At 41.9% G+C, this 24671-nt stretch overlaps 1 protein-coding gene across 2 annotated transcripts in view; it reads right to left on the reverse strand.

The window, feature by feature from the left end:
* ERBB4 (erb-b2 receptor tyrosine kinase 4) overlaps window positions 1-24671 on the reverse strand; it is a 599354-nt gene that overhangs the window by 182090 nt on the left and 392593 nt on the right. For both annotated transcript variants that reach the window (XM_051623560.1, XM_051623561.1), the window contains exon 4: window positions 14567-14701. In XM_051623560.1, coding sequence (XP_051479520.1) covers window positions 14567-14701 — 135 coding nt within the window. The remainder of the gene's footprint in view (window positions 1-14566; window positions 14702-24671) is intronic.

Raw genomic sequence — 24671 nt, forward strand, 5'->3', positions numbered from 1 at the left:
TAAAAATAATTTTGCATTTTCTCCCAGCCCTGTGCTAGCCTTCAGATCTCTTCTGTTGATTTCGAAGTTAATTACCTAACAGAGACTCACACTTTCCAGGATTTCCTTTCTTCATGGCAGTAGAGACATGTTGCAAGAGAAAGTAAAAGGAGAAAGTGTCTTATAGAAATATCTAGTCCTCAGTCTCTCTTCCTCTCTGTAGAAGTATTATGGGATACAGTAATGCACGGGTCAATTCCTCTGCTGCTATCAAACTCTGTTGCTTTCACTGATGTCAGATGACTTCACTTTGGGATGTATCACCAAATGGTTTTCCAACATGGGATTAGACCCAAAAAATTTAAGGCTTTTCTTTAATAAGCTGTACCTGCAGTGATACAGTTACTGTTGTTGTGGCAAGCAGCAGCACTTCAGCTGACCTTTCTGTCTTGTAGCTGTGTAGTTACTTCTACCCAGAAGTCTCCATGCCCCATTGAGGTTCCCTGCACAAATATTAATGGGATCCCTTTACAGTGAAAACTGGCCTGGTGCTCATCAGTGATGAGTACGTCCACCGTGGAAAAGCAGAGCACCTTTGGTGGGTGCAACTACCATCTGTAAGCCAAGGTTTTCTAGTGTGTACTCCCTAACTATCAGCTCTGTGCATCCAGTGCACAGGGACTACTGGGGCTCAGAAACTCTTGAAGCAAACTCTCTCTAACCATCACCTGCACACTTCCAACTCTGCTGTTCAACGCCTTTATCTTTCCCTCCTCTTCCTCAGCAGATAAGAAGAGAGACGCACACAAATGGAGAGGGACTCAGGCACAGGCAGCTGAAAAGAAACTGGCAGGGGAAACTGGCCTGGGAAATGAAAGCAATCCAAGAGATAGGCCCTGAAAGACAGGCACAGGGAGAGATAGGAGGACAGTGAGAGTGGGGAGAGGGAACACAGATAACACTGAACCAGCACAGGAGAAAACAAAACCTGAATATCAAAGGGGGATGCAGGTGCTTAAGTAATGTGGGATGGAGACAACCCTTTCGTGCACAGAGGGCGGGGGGATCTGTTGAGAACTGTGAAATCACAGGCTATCTCTAGATACACCGGTGGCAGGCAGCTGGGATTTTAAGGGAGATTGGCCACCAGAGGTAAATGAATAAATGGAAAGGCAAGAAGAGCATGTCAGCAGAACCAAATGGGCTCAGGCTGGTGGATTCATATCTATTGCTGACAGCTCTGAGCTGATAGGAAGCTCACTGTAACGCTACTTCAGCTGCTACAGAAAAATCTCTTCAGGCCACAGTAACAACTACAGAAAGGGACCTGGGGGGGGTAATGAAGACACTGGTGATTTTTCTCTGCCTGCTGCAGACAGGACTGGTAAGACTGTATGCCTCGATGCATTAATTGGGGGTTTAGTCATCCACACAAAATAAAAACCTTCACATATGACATAGTCTAAAACTTTACACTGATTAAGCAATTAGGAGCTATTAATTATCACTGCTTATAGCTGTTAACACAGAGCAATGTAAGTTAATTTCCCCCACTGTGGTGGTGAATTAGTTCCAATCAGCATAAAATGCCTTTCTGAACACAGACACAGGGATCCTGAGCAAATGGGGAGACACAGCCGGAAGGCTAAAAGGATAGGTCAAGCCATACCTGCTGCTTGGCAGGCTCATCAAGAACAGCAAGCCCTTGGGAGCCTTTCCTTGTAGTCATTATTGTTAAAAAAATACATTCCCATCCAGTAAGCCATAGATAACTGCCCATCCTCACAGACTTGCAGCAGAACCTATCTGCTCCTGATCAGTAGAGCAGCTTCATCTCTGTCCAGTGGAGGTCTACATTGGGGTGGAAATGGAACACCCTCCCTCATATGGACCATCCCCAAAGCACACAGACCAACAATTCCGAAGCCCTTCAAAATAATATTAGTTCTCATTTTGCCTTTCCTCTGTGTGAAAGAAGAGGCCAATGTTCCACTATCTGTAGATGTTCACACTCACCTAGGATGTGGGGTTACACATCTTGCTTTCTCCTTTGCTTCCTGTGATGAAGACACTCAGCTCCCAGAAAATCAACCCAAGATATATACATACATACATATATATAGGCTGTTCTCTGGCAGGGGAGAGCACAGAGCAAGCAGCCGTCCCTCCTCGTGTCACCTCTCCTGACAATGAGGGGAGCACACTGGCCCTGAAAGGAGAGAGCTGGACACAGCATGCAACCACTCCTCTCAGCATTTCAACAGCAGGAGTAGAGAAAAGCCCAGCTCAGACCAACTTGGGGCAGCTTCCACTGGAGGTGATAGATAGGAGGTACAGATTGGAATGCCTTCAGGCAAGCTAGAAAACCGAGCCCTGCTCCCCCACGTCCTGGGCAACTCCTAAGCTGCTAATGTGCTTTGTAAATGGGGAAAAAATCCCTTCCTATTGAGGAAATTTGACTGTGAGTAGAAGACAGGTCTGCGAGGGGAGGACAGCAGGCATTGCAGATTCCCAACAGACATTAAAAAAGCCAACATCTCCTATGCCTTTATATTCATTTCAGCATTTTCCCCATATGCTCCTGTCAGGTACTATTTTAATGGGCTCCCTCCTCTGCATGGGGGTGTCCTAAGGTACATGAATGTCATATCTAAGAAGCAGCCGTTGCAATGCCTAATGCTGCAACTTCCTTAGTGTGAAGGTGGTGAGACTGGCACAGATTGCCCAGGGAAGCTGTGGCTGCCCCATCCCTGGAAGCCTTCAAGGGCAGGTTGGATGGGGCTTGGAGCAAACTGGTCTGGTGGGAGGTGTCCCTGCCCATGGCAGGGGGTTGGAACTAGATGATCTTTCGTTTTCCAACCCTTCCAATCCAAACCTTTCTATGATCGCACCCACACACTTCTTTGCCCTGGGATACTGCCAGTTTAGCTCTCAGCCCAGGTGATTTTTCTTCTGGCTCACAGCAATGGGTGCCTCAGTTTTTGGTTGACAAAAATGAAATTAAGAACCCTAAACAAGTCAAGCGGCAGTGGCTCTTACTGAACACAGCAAACAGATGTGTACCTGCCTAGTGCCCCTAATAAACCCTAAACCAGGTATCTGTCCTCAGGTGTAGCAGCAGACTTACTGTCCCAGTGCCCTGGCAGAAAACTGAAGGATGCAGATACAGGCTTCTTTGTTCAACACAATGTTTAACACCGGATGAGAAATACCTGCTCTCTTAGAGGATGTTTTCAAAGGAGGTGCTCAGCAAACTCAAAGACTCTCTGAAAACTAAGTGCCGAAGCTGAGAATGTTCTTGTGCTTGTTTAATACCAGCTCCTCCACCCCTCAAACAGATCAAGTCAGTCAACAGCACATAAGTCAAAATAATGTCCTGTAATAATGTTCCTGCCATGCTGCCAAGGCAGTAATAAAGTTTGAACAGAGGGGCATACAGTTTTCATTTTTTAAGCAAAGTAATAACCACAAAGAAAGGGAATGAGGAGTTGAAATTGAAATGGCTTTTAAAATTCATTTTACTTTTCTTGATGCCATATCATATTCCTAGAATCTGGCTGGGTGCAGTTAAGTGTGCTAATGTTTTAACCAGCTTCTGACTCAGCTAAATGGAAATACTCTAAAGTATTCCCCATTTCCCATGAAATCTGGAGTCCAGTTACAGACAAACTTTGGTAAGCATTTTAACGTGCTTGTTCAAATGTAATTGCTTATTCCAAATGTACCTCTATTTGAAACAAAACCGGGTATTACAAAATAATACTTGGACAAAAGAAGTCCTTTCTCTCTTGCAAAATAATGCTTGGGTATTTACTCCAATACTTAGATTCAGTGTTTGCTACCCACAAACATTCAACGAAAATAATCCTACGAACAGATTTCAAACTGCAATTTCCTGGGTAATCTTCAGCTCTCAGTGATCTGCACAGAGGTGATGCAGAGGTGGATATTCTGTGACTATCATGTAGGCGTAGTACCATGAATTGGGTACAAAGTTGTCTTCATATGTAGCAATTTCTATAAAATCACTTGAGAAAACTGGATTGAGTATCTTACTCTGCAAATATTCCCAGCATTTCCCCTACGCCAGAACACTTCACTAGTGATGGCTTTTATGAGGTTTTGAAAGGAAATTATAAGTTTCTACAAGAGCACCAGAGAGAAGATTTTGAGATGTGAGATCTCCTTTGAATACCAGCTCAAGGAGATATTAATGTGGAGATCCTACACACAGGGACAGAAGGTAGGAGGGACTGAAGAAGCATAAAATACACTCTTCTGTTTTACTATTTCCTACACCTTATCCACTGCTTAGCAGAATGAAAGTTCCCTCTAGTCACTCAGCTCCGTTTAAAGCCACAGCACTGCCCTTTTCCCTGCAGGAGGTGTGAAGGGATCAGAGAGAAGCCCCTAAAATATCCCAGACCAAAACAGTTTGAGCAGACCAGTGGCCAGAACTCTTTGGGCCAGGCTGGTCACCAAAGCAGGTCAGGAACTTTAGTGACAATTCTGAGAATTTCTGACATAGCAAGCACGTGTAACAGAATCCTTAAAAAAATACAGATATGATAGCAATAGAGGTATGGGGTGATTTTTTGTTTTATGCAAGCAACAAAAGAGTCTCTCTGGAGAAGACTGTCGTGATGTCAGCTGGCTGGTCCCCACACTGCACCCACCCACTGCCCTCAAGCCACACACCTGCCCCGGTGCCCTGTGCAGCCCCAGCCAAGCCCTCTCTGAGCTGGTGCCTGGGACGTGCATCTTGCAGATCTAACAACTGACAACTGCAAAAGGGTGGGAGGCACACAGCAGTTTCAAGAACCAGAAGCTGCAATTAAGTGGCTGATTTTATAGTCTTTTCTTCCTCTTTCCCTAAGCAGCTCTTCAAAGGCAGCCAGCTAGAGCAGCTGGAGCTTGCTGTGAAAGTACAATTCCACTCACCCACCCACTCACTACAAATCTGACTATTGCCATTCAGTTGGACTATTTTAAATATCTGGAGTATTTGGGGTTTATTTCCCATTTTCAAGGAGCACTGGTGTTTGTGACAAAGCAAGCTGATTATAATGGACAGGGATGTTTTCACTGAAACAAAGTCTCTCTCTTGTGCAATATACTGCTGAAATGGCAATCTGCTTATAAACAGGTGGTTCACAGTACTACATTATACACACACACAGGTAGTCACTTAAAGATAAGCATTTACCACAGTCACCACACACTACTGTCTGGAGCACTACTTCAATTCTGTAGCTACAGAAATAGTGCCACCTTGCAATATTCTTATCACCCAGCGTGGTAACCTGGGCCACTTCCTGCATGACTGTCACCCTGATAACTGCAGTAAGAAGCCAGGAAGATACTCAGTAAAACAGGTCAGCACTTTGGCAGGGAGGGGGTTGGTTTGAGGGTTGGGTGTACATTTTTCACCGCAAAGAGATTCCCATGGCAGTTGTTCTTCAGAAACTGCTAATGCTGGCTTTCTCAGTGCCCTCCTTTCTGTATCCCCAACTCTTAAAGATGGCTTTGTAGCAAGTTCCCTTTCTAGATCTCTGGATTAGGCTCTGGCAGCCTAAGGAATTCTGTCCCTCATGGTATTATTTATTGATATTAACTAGGTATACTTGTGCTTATTACTTACTTTTTATTCACTGAAGTCAACTGTTAGAGGCATCGTATTTCCATTAAAAAGGTTTGCCCGCCTTTCAAATCTGTTTCAAGGGCACTCGCCAATTGACAAATCCCTTCTGAAAATGCTGGCTGAAGGTATTTATTAGGAAACTAAGCTGATTTCCTTTATTCTAAACACACTCTGCTGGCTTGAGGAAAAACATTACAGGCGACTTCAAGCAGTTCAGCTTGCCATACTAATGCAAAACAAGTTCATTGTGTCACTGGATTTCACGTATTCCTCCATCTTCTGTTACATATGCTTGGCAAAAACTAGTCTTTAAAATCAGTTTCTTCAGCTACTGTCTTTCAATTCCAGGTAAATAAATACATTCTGTCCTGACTAGAGATCCTTGATGGTAGGAAAAGCAACCTCCACATATACTAAATTAAGTGTGGCTGTGGGACTTTCTGGCTGTCTAAATTCAGCTCTGCTATAAATTTTCTTTCCATCAGATATCCATGAAACTGCAGCTAAAATGCAATGCTGCAAGCCCTGGAGGCGTGTTCCACGTGGAAGCTGTTCTCACAAAATGGTTAAGTTGTTTGTGGCTTTTTATTGAAAAGAGCAGCTTCTCCTCCTGGCTTTGACACGGTGACACTGGCGGCAGGGAACGTATTCTGGATGGAGATTACCTGTCTGTGGAGGCCCCGTTCACTGGTCTCCAAACACACATTTAAAATGTTAATTGAACTTCAAGGAATAACCTCAACGAAAGGTTATAATTTAACAAACTCCGCAATAACAAATGTATTCTGTGCATACTTTCTGGACTGCCATTTTCTCCATAGGTAGCTTCCAATTCAGACGTACACCAGAAATGATACACTAGCTACTCCAAAAGCTGGCTTTAAGTGTGAATTAGTCACTTCTCTCTTTCCTTTTTGCCAGCTTACATAAGCATATTGCTGTTACTCTGGCCTTTTGTAGGGCAAAATCCTTGTGCTTTGAAAAAGCACCAAATCCCTTGCAGGACTAACCAGACAAAATGCAGTTAGTTCCCCTGTCACTTGGTACTGAGGGCTTGGGGTCTGATTTACACGGATCTGTTATTTCCACACAATTGGCTCCTGTTACAGGAGCATCCACTGGCCTAACAAAAAGCTTTCCAAGTACACTGCATTCAGCTCTCCTGACTTTTTACTAAGTGATGGTATTTTTACTGTGGGAAAAAGCTTTATCCTCCCTCTCACTCTGATGCAAGACTCTCCACTTCACCAGTGTGGCTTCCCAATGGTGGCAAGGCTGGTCCTGCACAAGTGTCTGGTGAACACCTGAAGCATTTTATACAATTTAGCCACAGCATAACTGAGAAATGGTGGAAGGGTGGGAGTTTTGGGAGAAACAGCAATGTTCTGAGGAGCCCCTGTTGTTCATAACTATCATCTAGCTACTTCAACATTAAAAGCCCAATGGTTTGACCTGAGTATAAATTTCCAGATAAGTCACTATGTGGAAAAATGATCCTTTTCTAATATTGCAGCTACTGGTACAAAAAAACAAATGAGTTCCTGTGCTCTGTGAAGAATGACAAGGCCACTACTGAACACTAAATCAATGGGCTGGCTACCCATCAGACCGCATTCTGTAGCTGCAACAAATGGCCGTACACAAACTCACCTACATCCCCTGCCAGCACTTCCAAAGGTGGATTGTTAACATCCAGTGGAGAAAAAAGCTTATCACTTACACAAAATTCCATGCAACTACCTAGTCATGCTTTTTGGGAAACACACTACAAGAATATATTGTGTATGCTGAAAGGGATTATATATATCCCCATGGCTGACTTTGTTCTATAGCAATTTAAAAAAAATGTAAGAGTTTTTAGCTTTAAACTAGTCTGACATAAAAAGACATTTCTACCAAATTGTTCCCATTTTAAAGAAGTATCTTTTTAGAAATTGTATTATTCCTTTTCCTAGCATGTGGAAAACTTGTAGGAGAATATGGTCCAGCAAAGACTCAGTTATCAGGACTGATGGGGTAGCAGGTTAACCTAAATGAAACAATTCCCAAAGAGAGTGTGATAGAAAAAGATGAAAGGAAAAAAAAAACCAACCAACAACCCCACCAACGAACAAAATAAAACCCAACCAAACAAAACACCCCAAAAAACCAAAACAAAACACCAGCCAAAAAAACCTACCCAAGCAAAAACCAGAATATGGAGCTAACACTGACTCACATCAACCAAATGCATGTTCAGATGTGAACATGTCAAACTGAGCTATAATGCTTCTATATACACCTGCACCCAGGTAAGGTAAGTCACAGAGAGGATTTTCTGGCCCAGGAGAACTGACTTCACAAGCAACTGTGCAGCTGGGTGCTGCATCTTCTGTTCCTTTAATTAAACTGCAAAGCACTGGCTACATGGTAAACATTTAATTAGATTTGTCTCTGTGTTTCAATATTAATGAAACACATGAAAAATGCATTAAGAGCCAGCTAATTGGGGGCTCTCCAAAAGTAGCTGTAAATGACCAATTATAATACAATTGGGGTGTGGTTCCCTAGCATTGCAGGCCTGATGCTTTCTAGTATTCCAGCCAAAGGTTAAGAAATTATTAAAAAAATCCCAGGCAATAAAACATCCAGATTACAGGAAGACTGAATTCCCAGCAAATTACAGTGAGGAGCAGCCAGTATTAGAGAGCAAGCCAGCCTGGCAGGTGAGCTGGAGTCACTCACACCAAATGTCTTTCATACAGCCAAACTAAGACTGTGCACTTTGGAATAAAGCAGAGGGCGCATTTTCTGGGAAATGGAGTCTCTACATTACACAGATGTCAGAACTGCCTGAATACCAGGTTCCTCAGGCAAAGCTGAAACACAAAGGATACAATTTCTACTTCTGTATGATATTGACTAAATCAGCAATAGAACACAGTAACACACGTTGGTTTCCACCTTCTAGATGCACACCGACAAATATTTGACATTGACAAGCAACTACATATTATTCTGGGGCTGGAAAGAAATTCCTCACTGTGAGAGATGGGAGACCCTGGGCCTCTTAAGCTTCTGAAAAAGTGATCAAGAGGTGAGCTGATTACATGGTGCACACCACTTCTGCGGGGAGAAAATGCTGGCTACCAGAGAGAAAGAGCAAGGAGCAACATCATCTGCAATTTAAGACTGTGTCCAAATTAGACATAAAGGCACCTTGTCTTATATCTCTTAATGTTGGGGCATTGACAGCTTCTAGAGGGATAGCTGCACTTACACGATGCTTCAGAGCAGTGCCAGGAGAGTGTACAGAGGACAAAAGCCCCATGCTGGCTCCAGCTACTCTGGGCCTGGGGCTGCTCTTAGGGCTGCTTCTGAAACTCAAAGGTGGGCTGGAAGATAGGCTGTGGGTAGGAAAGTCACTGAGCTCGGTGCCACGGAAGTAGATGATCCCTCAGGGCCTCAGAGCTCAAGGAGTCTCAAGGCTTCTTTTGCCTTTGAAATATCAATGAATCAATAGGTAAAAAAGAGAGAAGACATTTAAAAGTGGTATTTCCCATGAACAGATAGTGGGATTTATTGAATCACGTGTACACAGCTAAAGACCAAGCCTTTTCTTCCTGTGCATGGGGCAACAATATAGGAGTATTTCTTGCACAGCTCAGAAACGAGGTGTCTGCACATTACCAGATGCCATTAGCTACAAGTACTGCTTTATGAATAGCAGGTAACTGAAATTGTTTTGCTTGAAAAAATATCCTGCAAAAATTTCCAGCTTTTTTCACAGCTAACAGGGGCTCAGGTGAAAACCAGATCAAGTGAAGGGAAGTTTTCCCACAGATCTCACTGTACTTGAGAATCTGAGCAGAAATTTCAATTCAGGAAAATACTTAATTTTCATAGAGTTCATTTATGCAGCTCTGGGCAAATGCTGACATGCAGTGCTGCCTTTTTCTTGAATGATTTCTAGAAAATCAGCATTAAAACAAACACAGAAACAGACAAACAAACAAAAAATTGAAAATGGAAACTAATATTTTAATCTTTATTACCTAAACATTTAATGGCTTCACGGCGGACATGCATTCACAGAGTTTCAGTTTTCAGCATTACAGATTTATTTGAATCTATTTTACTAGCTATCTAAGTGACCTCAAGGCAATAATTCAAACCCTTCAGGCTTTTCTGATAAACAAAATCTCCAAGTAAAGCATCACTGAAAATTCCGATTTAATGCTACAGTCCTTGTCAAATCCTGCAAAAGACCTCATCTGGCACAACAGGGCTATAGTCCAGTTCCTGCTAACTACCAAAGGAGGACACTGAGGACACATCAAAGCAGCTGAGTTTTCACTGCACTTTCACTAAAGCTGGTCAGAGGATTCATCTGCTAACCTAGAGCCATTTTACACAAGAAGCCTAATCCTTATTTCCTGCTTTATTTCTTGCACCATCACTAGGAACTGCACTTCAGGTTTCTAGCTCTGAAGAGCAGAGCTCCAGCTCTTCAGTTAAGGGACTAAATGCAGCAAGTGGATGTGGTAACAGGGGAATATGCTCTTGCAAATTGTGGCTTTAGTGTGCTCTGCTAATGCTTGAATTCCTTGCTTATTTTTGGAAGGAGAGGAAACCGATTTTCAGCAGTGCAGAAACAAATTCAGTAACTTGTACCTAAAGGGGAAATTTTGTTCCCTAGACAGTAAAGCATTTTTAAGATTCCCACTGCAAAATGTCCAGTGTAAAAACCTAAAATCCTAAGGCTTCATAGTGTTGATTTCAGGTAAGTGGAAGAGAAGGCTGCTTTAAACTTACTATTAAGTTTAAAAGACTTTGCTACAAGATACCAGTATGAGAAGGCTCTGCAAACAGTTAATACTAGTAATATTTCAGTGTAGAAGCCAAAATGCCAGGCACAGAGTTATTTGCCCTCAGAAAGCAGAAGAATATGGTGTCCCTGGTATAACATTTATTTATTACATTTCAGAGGTACATGCTGAGCTCTGCGCCAGGCAGCCACTGGCTGTATTCACCTCAACAGTAAGATTGTGTAATTCAAAGTCCTCTAACATGAGCTCTTCTGCATGCATTTGATCAGAACATGAAGCAACAGGTAGAACGTATTTCAGGCTAAAGAAAAAAAGAAGCAGCACTTAGGATTTATATGTCTGCAGCATTTTTATGACAGTGGTTTAGACTCTATGGCCTTTTCCACTGGCTTCTTAACACTGATGTGACAATGAAAGTCTGCGAAGAAGAGAATCAGAAAAGCTTTACTCCCAGAGTTCATTGGCTGTATTCTCTTCTGTCTAGCACTGATGTAAATGAAGGAGATTGCCAGAGTTGACAGATCCAAGCTACGAAACAAGCATAGAGGCAGGTGACTGATCTTATTTCAGAGCACCTTCATTTCACTCTACCTTTTGTTTTTTCCCTCTGCTGATTGCCTTGAAACAGGCAGGCAAAGTTGCAAGTGAAATTATCCCTGATGTGAGACCATTATCAGCTTTTCTCTCTGTAGACAAGAGCAGCACAAGCAGCTTGCAGCGTCAGCTCTTGCATGGGGGAAGACAACCAAGGAGCAGGGCTGAGCCCAAGCACACATGCTCGCTGACGCACCAGTGCTCCCAGTGCAACAGGGTGTTTATATCAACCTGCTGGAGTCCAATCTGGCATTGGCAAGGACCCCACAAGTGTTGCATATTGGGCTCTTCTCTGAAGGTGGGCCTTCCTTCTTTTGGACATGTAGACACCTTGGGGGAGACTTCATGTCTGCTATTGACTGATGGAAACAACGCTAGCGGTGTCAAAACATCGATCTGTGGTTGAAGCGTTAGGACCTGCTGGAATTATGAAGTGCCTGATTCTGACATCCACTGGAGTTTGCAGCCTTTTGTCCAAGGGAGCACTATTGAGATGGTCACAGTGCAAAAGCCCTATCAAATCCTGGGGCACAAGCTACCCTCCAGTCCTGCCAGTCACAGCGAGGCACAGCACTCCAGCCAATGCATCTCCCCAGCTCTCACATGATCCTGTTTGTGCAGACTTCCCTAAATTACTATTAGCATGGACTTTGTTGAGCTTGACACAGAAGGTTTGGTTGGTTTACATTCCGAGATTGATGCAGTCTAACAGACCTTCTCCCTCTCCTGTAAAGGTTTTCATATAGGCAGTAAAACCCACTCATTCTGACATGCAAAGTCCCAGAGGATTTTCCTTGACATCTCTTGTACTTAGGATATTCTTGGTAATGCCAAGCAACATCTACTTATTCAGTTGCAATGAACTTAGCCAAGCTTTGCATTTAATAGGAGGATCTTGTGACTTCAGGCCATTTGATACAGTAATGTAAAATAACCAGTAAATACATACACATGCTGGATCCAAAAAAGCATGATGCACAGTCTTTGCAGAGAAGTACCAGACTTTGTGATGCACTGAGCATCATTTGCAGCAGTAGAATAATAGCAAGGCTGGGCCCAGAAAGCACCCACACTGCCTAGGAGATTATGAAAACTGACATGTGAACCTAATTTGAGAAGCATATACCTTATTTAATGATACTCTATACTGATTTCCATTCCAGGGCTACCATTTTGTGTTCATTTCTTCAAGTCCTTTCTGCACCAGTACAAATAACTTGTCTTAATTCTTTTGTAAACTACTAGTGTAGCATATTCCCTTTCTCCTAACTCTTGACAGGTAGTAATAAGATTCCGCATTTGAGTAATTTCATTTGAAGACTTTATATATAGATATTTTTTCACACACACACCTAATACATGCACACAAAACAACACCTATTTAATTTTAGATTCTTTTAAATGGTGATTTCTGTACCTAAATTCTTTTTTTTTTTTTTCCCAAAGCCTTAACAACTTTGTTTAACTATTTTAGCCATCTGTTGGCTTTCTGTTTAATGGTGTTCCTGTTTTCACATATAAGTTGTAAAGACAGAAACGGTTTGGATTAGATAATTTAATCAAACTTCACAAGACTCATTAAAAGTATTGAGATGGAATTCAGTTTCTTGGAGAAGGACACATATTTATTAAAATAAATACAGTCTAACTGGCCTCTGCTCCATCCAACACCAGGAAATAGAAAGTAAATTTTAGGTGGCTATCTTAATGAAGCTACCTTGCACAGCCCTCAGTCAGCACTGAAAGAATGCTGTTTATCAGGTTTATCAAGCACAAATGACAAAGCACAAATTGTTCCTTACCCATGTTTTAAAACAACTCAAAAGGAATGAGAGAATGTTTTAAGAAAACTGGACTTAGGTCCATATGTTCAAAAGAGTGAGCTAATATTTGCCTCTATTACATGCAGGGTGTGATTCCAAAAGTACTCAGGACTGATTATTTTCTGATTCCTCTGGAGTTACCAGTAAAATGATCATTAGCTCAAAAAGATAGTATTGATGTTGGCTGCATTTTTAAAAGAGCTTATTACCTTGCTGTTGCAGAAGCATTTGTCTTGATGAACAGGCTAAAGTTAAGAGAAAAACCAACAACAGAACAAAACAGAGTAACAACCAAGTCTTTTTCTGTTTAAGCAATGACTCATAAAAGGATCCAGGCATTCCCTAACTTTCAAAGGTTTTATCAGTTCTGTTTGGAATGGATCATCACCAGTGGTGAGGTTTTTTAATATGCAAATAAGATAGCTGGCTGCATTACAACTATGTCAGGTTTCCAGCCAGAAGGCAGAAGAGATGAGCCTCAGCTCTGGAGCTGGAAGATGGAGGAGCAGTCTGGCAGGCTCCCAGAACAATCTCTATCTCAAGTAGCTGTGCTCTGGTTTGGAGGGCAGCAGGTGAGACATACCAAAGCAAGTTGCCCATATGGAAAATCTATTATTGTAGCACAAAGCACTTGGCTAAAAACAAATTGCTGCTTAGGAACCATAGGGACTCCTCAAATGGTATTTACTCAAAGTTCAATTTGTTTTCAGAATTCCTAACATAGAGCTGAAAAGCTGAAGCTGTATCAGAAGCTAAAGAGGCAATGAGTCATTTATACATCCTTGAGGGACACCTTAGGAGAGGGTAAGCCATCCTGAATGTCCCTACATCGAGGATGCTGAGAACAGTATGTCTGCTGCTGGTGTCACTCCTGACATCAGATCTAAACTTCTTCCCAGCTTACATCTGAATTTCAATGCTGGCACATCCCAAGGGTACTGTTCAATAGCACGCTACTGGTTTTGAATGCACATTACTATATTATGGAATGTTTTATCTCAACACTTCGTATCACTGTCAATACCATTCACTAGAATTCATTATTGCTGCAAGAATCATCAAAATAATACTGAAGGTGAATAACTCTAGGGAAGGGAAATAGAGAAATGGATCTAACAACTGAATCAAAGTTCAACTTTGAAGCAAAGAACATTAAAATAGAAGTAACATTAAAAACAAATACTTGCTATATTGTGAAGATCACCCCATCCTCTGCAAATTCTCTTTCTTCACAGACACACACAAGACAACAGGGTAACTATCTCTTAGAGGTTCATTTCTCATCTAAAGTCAGAATATCTTTGAGCGTGTACCACAATTACTCCAGCAGCTAATTATGATGCCATAAACAGACCATTGTGACTCAAGGACCAGACTGAGTAGCATGAACAAATGCAAAGCAAACAATAATGTCTGCACTTCCTCAGCAGCACTGTGGCTTTAGCAATAAATAGAAAAAAAGGATACACAGAAGAGAGAAAATAGACAAGAAAAACCAGAATATGTATGATGTTCATAAATACTCTCTAGAGACAAAGTGTTTTTAAGATTAAACTGTGCTCCGATACACAGTGTGCAAACATTCAAGAATGCAGTGAGGAATGCAAGGACAATTTACAAATACAATTCTCCATGACAGAGGAACAGGGAAAACTTGTGGTCATATTTATACCATTTCATACCGAGCAGATGACACGGCTAAGAATAAAATCAGTACTTACATCCTGAGCTGCCATTCGTTGGAACCAAAGTGAAGTTGGAGGCCCAGGGGTTACGCACGATATCCTGCCAATGAATGGTGTCTGCGAAGCAAAGAAATTTGTTCTGGCCAACATACACCCCTCCATTCAGTATTTCTGCATAAAAGAACAAGACAACAGACTTGTAAGACTTTAGATATACAGGTCATTAAGTCCATTGCTGCTTTGTGTACTGGAGAGAGAGCATGAAATTTAAATGCAAAGAATTCTCACTGTAATCTCACTTACTACTCTGAAAACTGGAGGGCAAGTAGCTTATAGGAATATTTCTTTATATGCAGAAGAAGGCTGGTGAAGACAGCCATACTAGACACAGCTGCTGGAGTTACTGGGTTTACCTCTTGTTCAGTGGAATCAAGTATGGAAAAGTGCTGCTATTTGTGGGTAAAATAACCTTCCAGACTTAGCTGACTTTAAAAACACAAGCAATCAACCACACTATACCATATTTCATTAATACATATGAACACTAAAACATACACTAAATGAATGTGTTCTGCTGGGGCAGAAATCTTCTGAGCCCATAGTATTTGAAAATGCTCCAGACATTGTGATGTCTGGAAAAGTATAATTTCTGATCAGACTGTGCTGCTGTAATACCATGATCTAAAATACTCAATACTTATGATCCAAAGCCACTGGTGACATGTCTCACTGGAAGCTTTGTGACAAAGGGAGACGGTGTCTGAGCAGATGAAAGGGTTTGTTTTGTTGTTTTTTTTTAAATGTTCATGTTTATATCATTTGGTTTTAAAAAAATGCCTGTTCACCTATCTCTAAAGACTTGATTTGTCAAGTCTCAACATGAAAATGATCTTGCAGTTGTTCATTGTAGCATCAGGGCTTCCTCTGAAGGAACAACTTTTTGTTGTTGTTTGGTTTGTTTTGTTACTAAGTTCTTGCTCAAATTCACAATGTCTTTCCTTCACCTGGCTCTTGTATTTCCCAAGCAGAGAACAATCCCTGTGACTTTCATTAATGTCAACAGGAGCTCTGCAGCTAAAACCTCTGGCACCACTTAGTGTCAGAGATTCCAGCCTCAGAAGAGAAATGCTGAAGGTTAGTTACTAATGGCACCTTAGAATGACATTAAGAGGTGCTCTACAGCCACAAGTGTCACACTTCTCACAGACATTGTGGTAGCAATGATTAAAAGGTCATCTGATAATCCTCACTTCCCAAGAAAACCTTCAAAAGCTGTAACTAAAATCCTAATGTTGACAAACAAGAGGAAAGGAATTACTGTGTATTTTTTTCCAAATGTTATTGTTTACAGACCACAGCATTTAGAGGAGGTGACCCCCAAGTAAAGAACATATTAAATAAAGGATCATCTGTAAATACATCCTTCCACCATATTAATCAATTCAGAGTATTACTATCTATTTCTCAGAAACCTCTGGTTTAAACCGTTGGCTTTTCATTGAAAAGGGGCTTAAAAATGAAAATAATAATAATAACCTTATACAGAAAAGAGTCCAGATTAGAGATAAAGCAATGATATCTCTGTATGGTATTCTTATGATCCCTCCAAAAACCCATACAGCATCTGCTAGCAATTCTTCTCTGGGGAAAAATTAGGACATAGAAGAACACTTGAAAACATGATTACTGATGATTTCTCTGTGTTGTCCCAGCTCTGTGGGATTACCTGATTCATTATGGCCTGGATTTTTATTCAAATTAACATCTAACAAGCCATGAAAAATGGAAAAATTGACATCCATAGCTTCTTAAACACTTGCACATGATTCCAAACAGTGTCACTAGCAGTTGTTACATCTGAACACCTGCCACTGGCATAATGTCTGGGTTTTAAAGAATTCATTCAGAGCAATACCTATCAAATTTTCTTCTCTGCTAGGAACTTTGATGCAGGCAGTATGGCATGCTAAAAGTAACTCTAATAGTTTCAATTTGTGGAGAAAGACTTTTTTCTGCACAAAAGTAACCAGAAAGCGTCCCCTCCGTACTGTAAGGAAAGCTGGCAGCTTTCCCTGTGATTTGCTAAAAGCAAACATGGAAAATGCTCTGTCTTCCCTCATCACTGAATAATAAACGTTGAAATGCTGCCCTTCTCCCCCAAACACAGTGCAAGTATCTTTATGTGCCCTGCACTGCACCAGTTGTCACAGGTGACAGGATTGAAGTTTACAGGTCTATTCTTGTCGTGATGCACTATTAAACCTGAGTAATAATATAAAAAATGGGCTCTTACAGATATTAAATAAGCCTGAGATCAAAGTTTAATACAATCTTTGAAGTACTTGTGCTGGACTCTTCCTGCTCTGTAGGATCCAGATTCATTCCCTTTCCACCTTCCCGTTCCAAGCTGCTATCCTGCTTTTCTTTATGCCAAGTCCTCAGCATGTGTAAATCAGCACAGATGCGCTGGCTTCACTGCCTTCAGCTCAAATGCATTTTGCACTTCTCTGCCCTCTCTTAGCAAGAACAATGCCTGGAAAGACCTAATAAACCCTGTTACATGTTAAGCAAATGAAGCACAAATGTAATCAATACACAATGGAGTTACTGTATATCATAAAGTCATCATCTTATTTTAATTTACAGCACTGAAAGTGAGAATTAAAGTTAAGAGGAGGAGAAGGGCAGGCATCTTTGCCAGGCAAAAAGTGCTTCTTCCTCCTGTGTGCAACACTTGAGGTGCCTCTTCATTAAACTCTCTCTGAGATTGGAGCAGGAAAGAGAATGACGAGACCCCCTGTGAATTCCGTGGTATCTGCTGCAAAGGATGAAGCTAGTTTCTGCCAAAGAACCACTAAAAAGGGCTGCTCACAGTGGAACATGTTTTAAATATCATTCTGGGGAGAGCATTTTTGTCTTCTAAAACAATTTTTTTGTGACACTGGCTATTTGTCAGTCTCAGTACAAAACTGCTGCCTGGGACAAGAGGCAAAGAACTTGGCTCTGCCAGTTGCTGCCTGAAAGACTGACTGTACCGTGCTGGCTGCAGACATTACCCTGGGACTTCTTTGCTGCTCAGGGACACGATTGCAAAAGGGGATTTTGATGCACAAGTCCCACTGGCTTTCATGGGGAAAAGAGTTCCTAAAGGTGTCAGGTTATTCTAGACACCTTCCTGTAAGGTACTGATAGCCACACTTATCATCATTTCCTATTTTGGCACAAGTGCTGCAGCCAGAGCTCTGAGAAAAGGAGTCTTTCCGAGTTCTTTTGCATTTGATTCTGAAGTGAAGGCAGATGTACCTATCTTCCTTATTAGAACTACTTTCCTGGCTTAAAAGCAGTATAATTCTGTAACCAAAGTTACAGGAAAATAAATCCACAAGTGTACTTGCCACTGACTTCTGTCATTATTTTGCTTATTGCTGCCAAATGATTCTGGGGAACTTTTATCTACATATTATTAAAATTCTATTAAATGGTTATTTATTCAGGAAGCTAAATCAGAAATGTATTATCTGTTATATCTGCTATTTTTTGCTTCCATTAGCCCAGTGATGAAGCAGAACCATTACCACATAGCTGAGCCAGCCTACCACACACTACTTACAATACTAACAGGAGAAATTGAAACATACAGATCTCTGGCAACCATGAAACACAACAATCTTGCTCTTTCCATAAAGTGCCATGGAACACAGGTAGGTATATCACACACAGTTCACACTCAGTCTGCTAAGTTAAAAAATGGGCTAAATTCCTAACTTTTATTTTAATAGAATGAAGATTTTGACTGGAGTCAGGGAAAATGCATTACCAGCCCCCAGAAGCTTAAGATCCCTATTAATAATGCAAAGGGACACTAGCTCTTCAAGCGGGTTGTCTGTTTAGACCAAAGATGGAAAGAATTCTTCTTCATCCATCTGTTAAAAGGGCATGTTCTTCAGCTGACTTTTGTGTGTGTACAGTGTAATCCCTCATGGTCTGCTATCTAATTTCTAATATGGATTAAATTGGAAAAACATATTCATATCCTGCATCATATCCTGAAGTGCAAGTAACTCGTGTGTTGATACACAGTGGGGGCTGTAGGCACCTATTTAGCAGCAGAATCTGGTTCTAAAATTGTTTCAAAATTGGTTATGACATTGTTATTGCTAATCAAGGTTGCAAATTAAAAGCTATTCTGTGCTGCTATAAAGCCAGCTGCCACGATGAACTGGAAAAGGGCACAGTGAGAGGGAAAGAACTAGGTCTAAAGTTGGCAAAGAAAGGGAAAGGAGTTAATTGGAAAAAACCATTGGGTACATCCACTGTAACCACCTCAAAAGTAAAAGATATCCTGTATCTTCCAAGCTGACTGTCTCCCAAGGAAACAACCACCTGTTACATCATACCACGTGGAGGTGTGTTCACTGCACATACTTCTTACACAAAGCACATTGATGATACCTTCATTTCCAAGGTCAGCTTCCATAATAGCTGAAGCATCTTTGCATGCTGAAACGTTGCATCTTTGCCAACCTCACCCAGGTGACGCAGATCTGCTGTCAGATACTGTATCACCCTCTAAGATGCTGAGTGCATTATTTGAAAATGGCTTTGGCCTGGAAATTTCAAGCCAAACCAAATCTTTTGATCTCTTAGCACAGTTGATTGCTGATGACCCACTGGGAAAGCACTTCAGGTCCATCATTAATAAGCTATGTCTTAAAGGGTAATGAGAACTTGGCGCTTTAGAAGACAATAGCTCATCCATCATCAATCAAGATCTGAAGTTTTTATACAGATGACTGAAGAAGAGTTGGACTGTGTAAAATTGAAATGTCACATTTGTATTGGGAGATGGGGGGAGCTTGGTAATGAAAATGAGAGTTTTAACCTTCTCCATTTCAGCTCAACGACCATACTCAAAAGCTCATGGATGTGGAATCTGTGTACCAGCTAGAAGCCCCAGACAGCCTTCGATCTCAATTATACAATTTCAAGTAAAGATTATTTGGGTCATTAACTGGAACGCAGTTTCAAGGCTTGATGGTAACAGGAAGATATTCTTTATTTCTATCAAAAGCATTCAGTGTTATGCCTAGCCTGTGGGTCTGTACTTCCAACTGCTCAATAACTAAGAACACTGGACTGTAGCACCTGAGCATAAATCTTCCAAATTTAGCTGCCTATTTTGCTGCTTAAATAAAAATGGAGTCATTTGATTACCTTTCACTGAGTTTGATGGGGTACCTTTTCACCATTTCACTGCAAACATGTGTGAAGATGTGCTCACAGGGTCCTTGCAAGTCATTTAGCTACTTCATTAAAGGACAACAGGCCCTGGTCAGCTTTTTCTTCAGCCATCTCCCCAAAGGGAGTATCTCTTTCCTGAAGGGGTTCAGCCATATTAAGCCAACTCAAAGAAGATACTAGAATCTGCTCAGATTATTCTTCTGTCCATGCATGCCCTGAATTTTTCTTCCTCACAGCCCTGTCAAAATTAAGATGTCAAATAATTTAACTGGTTACTTTGTAATAAAATACAGCCATGGCCCCAAAGGGTTCAGTGCATGGAGAAAGAATTTCAAAATACTATGGAAGAGAGTAGAAGCAGCTGAAATAAACAAGTAACACAAAAACTCTTGCCTGTCCAAAAGGGAAGAAAACAGCTGGGTATAAACGCATTTGAGGATGTGCTTCTTTTCACAAGCAACAGTTCTTTCTTTGGTATAATTTGTTTTACTCAACACACTTGGCTTGTCCTAAGGAGACTGGTCTCTCTCCATAATCCAGCTAGATCGACTTGTGCTAGTGGCTGCACAATTTAACCCGTCTGGCAACAACCACAGCAGCTTCTGCCTGCTTGGATCTTGATTGCCCAAAGCGTTTAGGCCCAGGCTTACATTTCAATAATCTCCTCCCCTGCCATTCTGGACATGGCTTGCCTGCTCCTGTAATAATTCCTCTGCTTTGACAATAGAGAGTAAAGATGTACTGATTCCTACCAAGATCACTTTCCTTCACCATGCACCTGCCATCAGTATCACACACCCTTGATGTTAATTAACAACAGGGTAGACACAAAGCTGTATGACTAGCCTTAGCTCCAGCATTTCCTCTGCAGATGTTAACTGCAGGAGCTGCAGTAGCTGTTCACGATGTTACTCACCTCATTTGTTTGCTTCTTTTCCCATCACTAGCTTTTGAAAGCTGTCTGACCCTGCTGACTTTGCAGGCAAGGATTTTCATGTAGTATGTTGACTCTGTTATAGGGATCTTAATTTTCAGAAGGACATGCTAATTGTCTCACTTCTTTGTCCTGTCAAATTCTGTTCCCAATGTTAGCAGCCAAGTGCTTAAATTACTGTTTTCTTTATATAATTTTGGAGGGGTGACAGGTAGATTAGTAGATACAAAATATAACATTGTAACAATCCATGTGGCTTCCTGAGGGTATCTCCAAATCAGGGAGGGAGGTAGAAGCTGTGTGGTAAGATGGACAAGAGTCAGCAGTGCACCCAGGTAGTGATGAAGAGTGATCACACAGTGGGCTGCAGGAGGAGAGGCAGCAGGTGAAGTGTCCATCTGCTGGGCACTCAGGAAGGTGCATCTGAAGCACTGGGTCCATTTTGGGCACCCCCGTGCAACACAGTTGTTGCCAAACTACAAGAGAGTCCAAGGAAGGACCACTCCAGTGGTTAGGGGCTGGAGGACTTGTCACAGGAGAAGTGAGAGAGGGGAGACACCCAACTGCAGACTGTCTCTGCCTAAGGGCAGGCTACAGGGGAACACAGAGCCAGGCTCCTCTCAGAAGTGTACAACTTAAGGGCAAGAGGCAATGGGCACAAGCTGCAAGATGGGAAACACTAGTTAGACATCAGATTAACATTCCCAAAAAGAGTGGCTAAGCACAGGAGCAGACTGACCGGACCATCTCTAGAGGTTTTAATAAAAAACAAACAACTAGATCCTTGGCTAAAGACAGACCTGCTCTGAGCAAAAGATTGGACCAGATGACCTCTAGATATCTCTTCCAACCTAAATTATTTTGTCCTTCTACGATTATTAATAATCTACTGTCATTGTACTCGCAACACTCTATAAGCAATCCATACTCTCAATTTTTAAAAAAACATATTTAATTTTAAACTTTCATCTACTGATAAGCATTTGATGATGTAAAACACCCATCCGGAAGACAACATATATTTAAAAACATATCACGTGTGTGTAGAAAGAAGTGCAGAAGTATTTGAAATACAGAACCTGTGTCACTGTCACTCTCCCCCATTTCATGCGAAGAGGACATCTGGAACAAGAAACATTACAGCTTTCAATATGAAAAAACTGCTGCCCTTCAGTATTTTGATTTTTGTTAGCAAAAAGAAGATTGTATTCATCTAAGTCACTGTAATGAATCACTGATGAGTTTCAAATTACTGTCTATGAGCATGACACATCGCTAGCTCACCCCAGAAGGCAAGCTCCAGAGCTCAAGAAGAGCAGCAACACACCACCAACAATCAGGAATAAGCAGTCAGTTCATTCACAGGAGCCACGACTTAACATTCAGGTAGCACAGCACAGCCTTAGGTCCCATCAGATGGGGACATCTGCATCCCAGTCAGCAGGGACTGCATGAGCAGGGAGAGGTGAGCTGCTTCTGCAGTGTGCTGGAACATGCCTCTTCAGTGAGTCCTCTGACAACACACCACTATTTGGCAGAACTTTTCCTTCCAGTTGTTCTAAAAACCAAACCTCTGAGTATGGATTTCAGCAAGCAAGCACAGCTGTGGGCATTTGATTATTCAAAATTACTAAAAACCGCTGAATCAAAAACAAGTAATCTTTCATCTGCCCTGTTCTTATCCTTGAGAAGGAAGCCAGAAGGTGCAGAAGGAGAGATTATGTGCAGTGCACTGGGTGCACCAACAGGGCAAACCAAGTCTTCCTGGTGTCCCAGGGGGCTCCAGAAAGCTGGAGGCTCTGACAGATACCTCAGTACTGGTATTCATTTCTGTTGTCTGGTCATCTTTAATGGTGAGCATCCCATGGGATAGAACCTGGTATAATAACCCAAAGCAGCTTTATCAGTGCTTGCTTTTCAGGCTTTCATGACATAACCCCTGCTTTCTGTGTCAGGTGTCCTCCAAATTTATCCAGTGAAGACTGAACTAGTCTAGTGTCTAAACCAGTGTCACTTCTTCTGGCCTCTGGAAATGCTACCCATGCTCTATAGCTGCAACAAATCCTTCTTCCATCACACTGATCAGCCTCTGCAAAGGTGCAGCTACAACACACAACCAAACCACCCTTCCTGCCCCACCATGATGGTTTCACATACATTTTTCCTCATAACTTCTCTAGAGCTTTTGCTGTGATTGAAGCATTTCTTCAGATGAATGGTTTCTGCTCCTGAGGGGCAGTAGGTTTATTTGCCAGCCGTACAACAACATGAGTGGCTTCCAGAATAGTTTTCTAGTGCCTCCAAGGTCATTTTCAATGGCTGCAGATTCACCCACAAACTCTACAAAGAACCACCAGTCAAGGCTTCCCGAAGGTCAGACTGCAGGCTGATCCTTCAACTGTCCTCCTTCACCTATGACCAACTGTTCTGCTTCTTCAGAGTCCTAGTGTATGACACTGGGACCTAAAGCATTCTGTTCCACTGCTCTGACAGGGACTCATATCACTTCCTTCCTTCCCTGAAGACAAGAGCAGGCAGCCAACAAAGAAGTCTGAAGAAACATGAGACAGCAGTGGAGAGAGCATCCTATTCCAGGCCAGAAAAAGTGGAAGCTGGTGCTCAGAGCCACCTAATAGGTATGAGGTTCACAGAGCCAAACTGAACCCTTAAGGAAACCAGCTCTCCACTGAAGACTACCTTATATGTCATATAATCTATTGGGCCAAATCGGAAAAAAGCACCGAGAGTACCTCTTGATTTTTTTCCCTAATTTTTACAAAGTTCTCTCCTCAGAGGATGCTCATATAATTTCTCCACCCAGGAGGAGTCTACATGCCTTTGGCTGATTCACTTCTGTGTTGTCAAGACAGACACAAGATTTTTAAATTACTCTCCTTGTCAGGATATTTGCTATGTAATATTTTGATCAAACTTGTAATGTTCCATGTCTGCTGGTGGCAGCTCTTAATTTATCTTTTCCATCTGCTGAAATATGTTAACTGTAAGACTACTGTGTCCCTGTTCTCCTGGCATCAGCTCTTCAGAAGAGGCATCTTGTGAGTAAGTGTTGCCTTACAGTTCTTCTCCCACTGCTGCTGCACCCTTTCCAAGCAGGCTTTTCACATGGAAGTCAAGCAGCAGCAGGAACAGAAACCCTAGGAGGCCCAGGGGCATCTGAATGCAGCAGAGTTTCCCTGAGCATCCCCAGGAGCTTCAGTTCTGGCATTATCTGGTGCTCTATTTTTTAACTCTTTTCATATAGCCACTGACAATTTCAAGAAGCCTACTTCCTATCCCAAGCACATCTGGCACTCAGGCCGTGCACTTGGCAAACAGACTGATGGCCTTCTGTCTTGGAGTCCAAGTGCCTCAAGTACATCCTGATTGGCATCAACACGCAGAAATTCCTTCTCCCTTCAAAAAAAATTAGTGAAGTTCTGGATGTAGCAATAATTTCTTCCATTTTCTGAAAGGCTGTAAAAAATTACTGGCTCCATAGAGCCCTTCTCTTTCAAAACTGTCATAATGTGGCTTGGGATAATCCTGGAAGGGTGCCCGGACCCACGTCCAGCTGCATCCTGTGTTTCAGTACAAGCATTTGCATATGGGCTGGTAATTGGCATACAGCTGGTTTTATGCCAGCTCCAGCAATTGCATAACCCAACTAATCTTTTTTCTGGGCTCAAAAGAGGAGTCTGTGTCTGCTGAGCTTAAAATTTCTACATGGGATCTGCTCAAGTATGCTCTCACATTTCTGTGCCACGTTGTTAACCTCTCCTGAGATACGGTGTCGACTCCTCGAAGAAGAATTTTAATTGAAATTTGTCTGAGGTGGGAAGTGTCTTGTGCCTTTCCCTGGCTCTCTGATACTGAAACTGTGCAAATGACATGCTGAAAATCCTCCTCCCACACAGAGAACTGTGAAGTGACTCCTCTGTGGCTCCTCTGAGCTGTAAAGACCTTGGA

This window comes from Apus apus, chromosome 6 (genome assembly GCF_020740795.1).
Source record: "Apus apus isolate bApuApu2 chromosome 6, bApuApu2.pri.cur, whole genome shotgun sequence".
Taxonomy (NCBI): Eukaryota; Metazoa; Chordata; class Aves; order Apodiformes; family Apodidae; genus Apus; species Apus apus.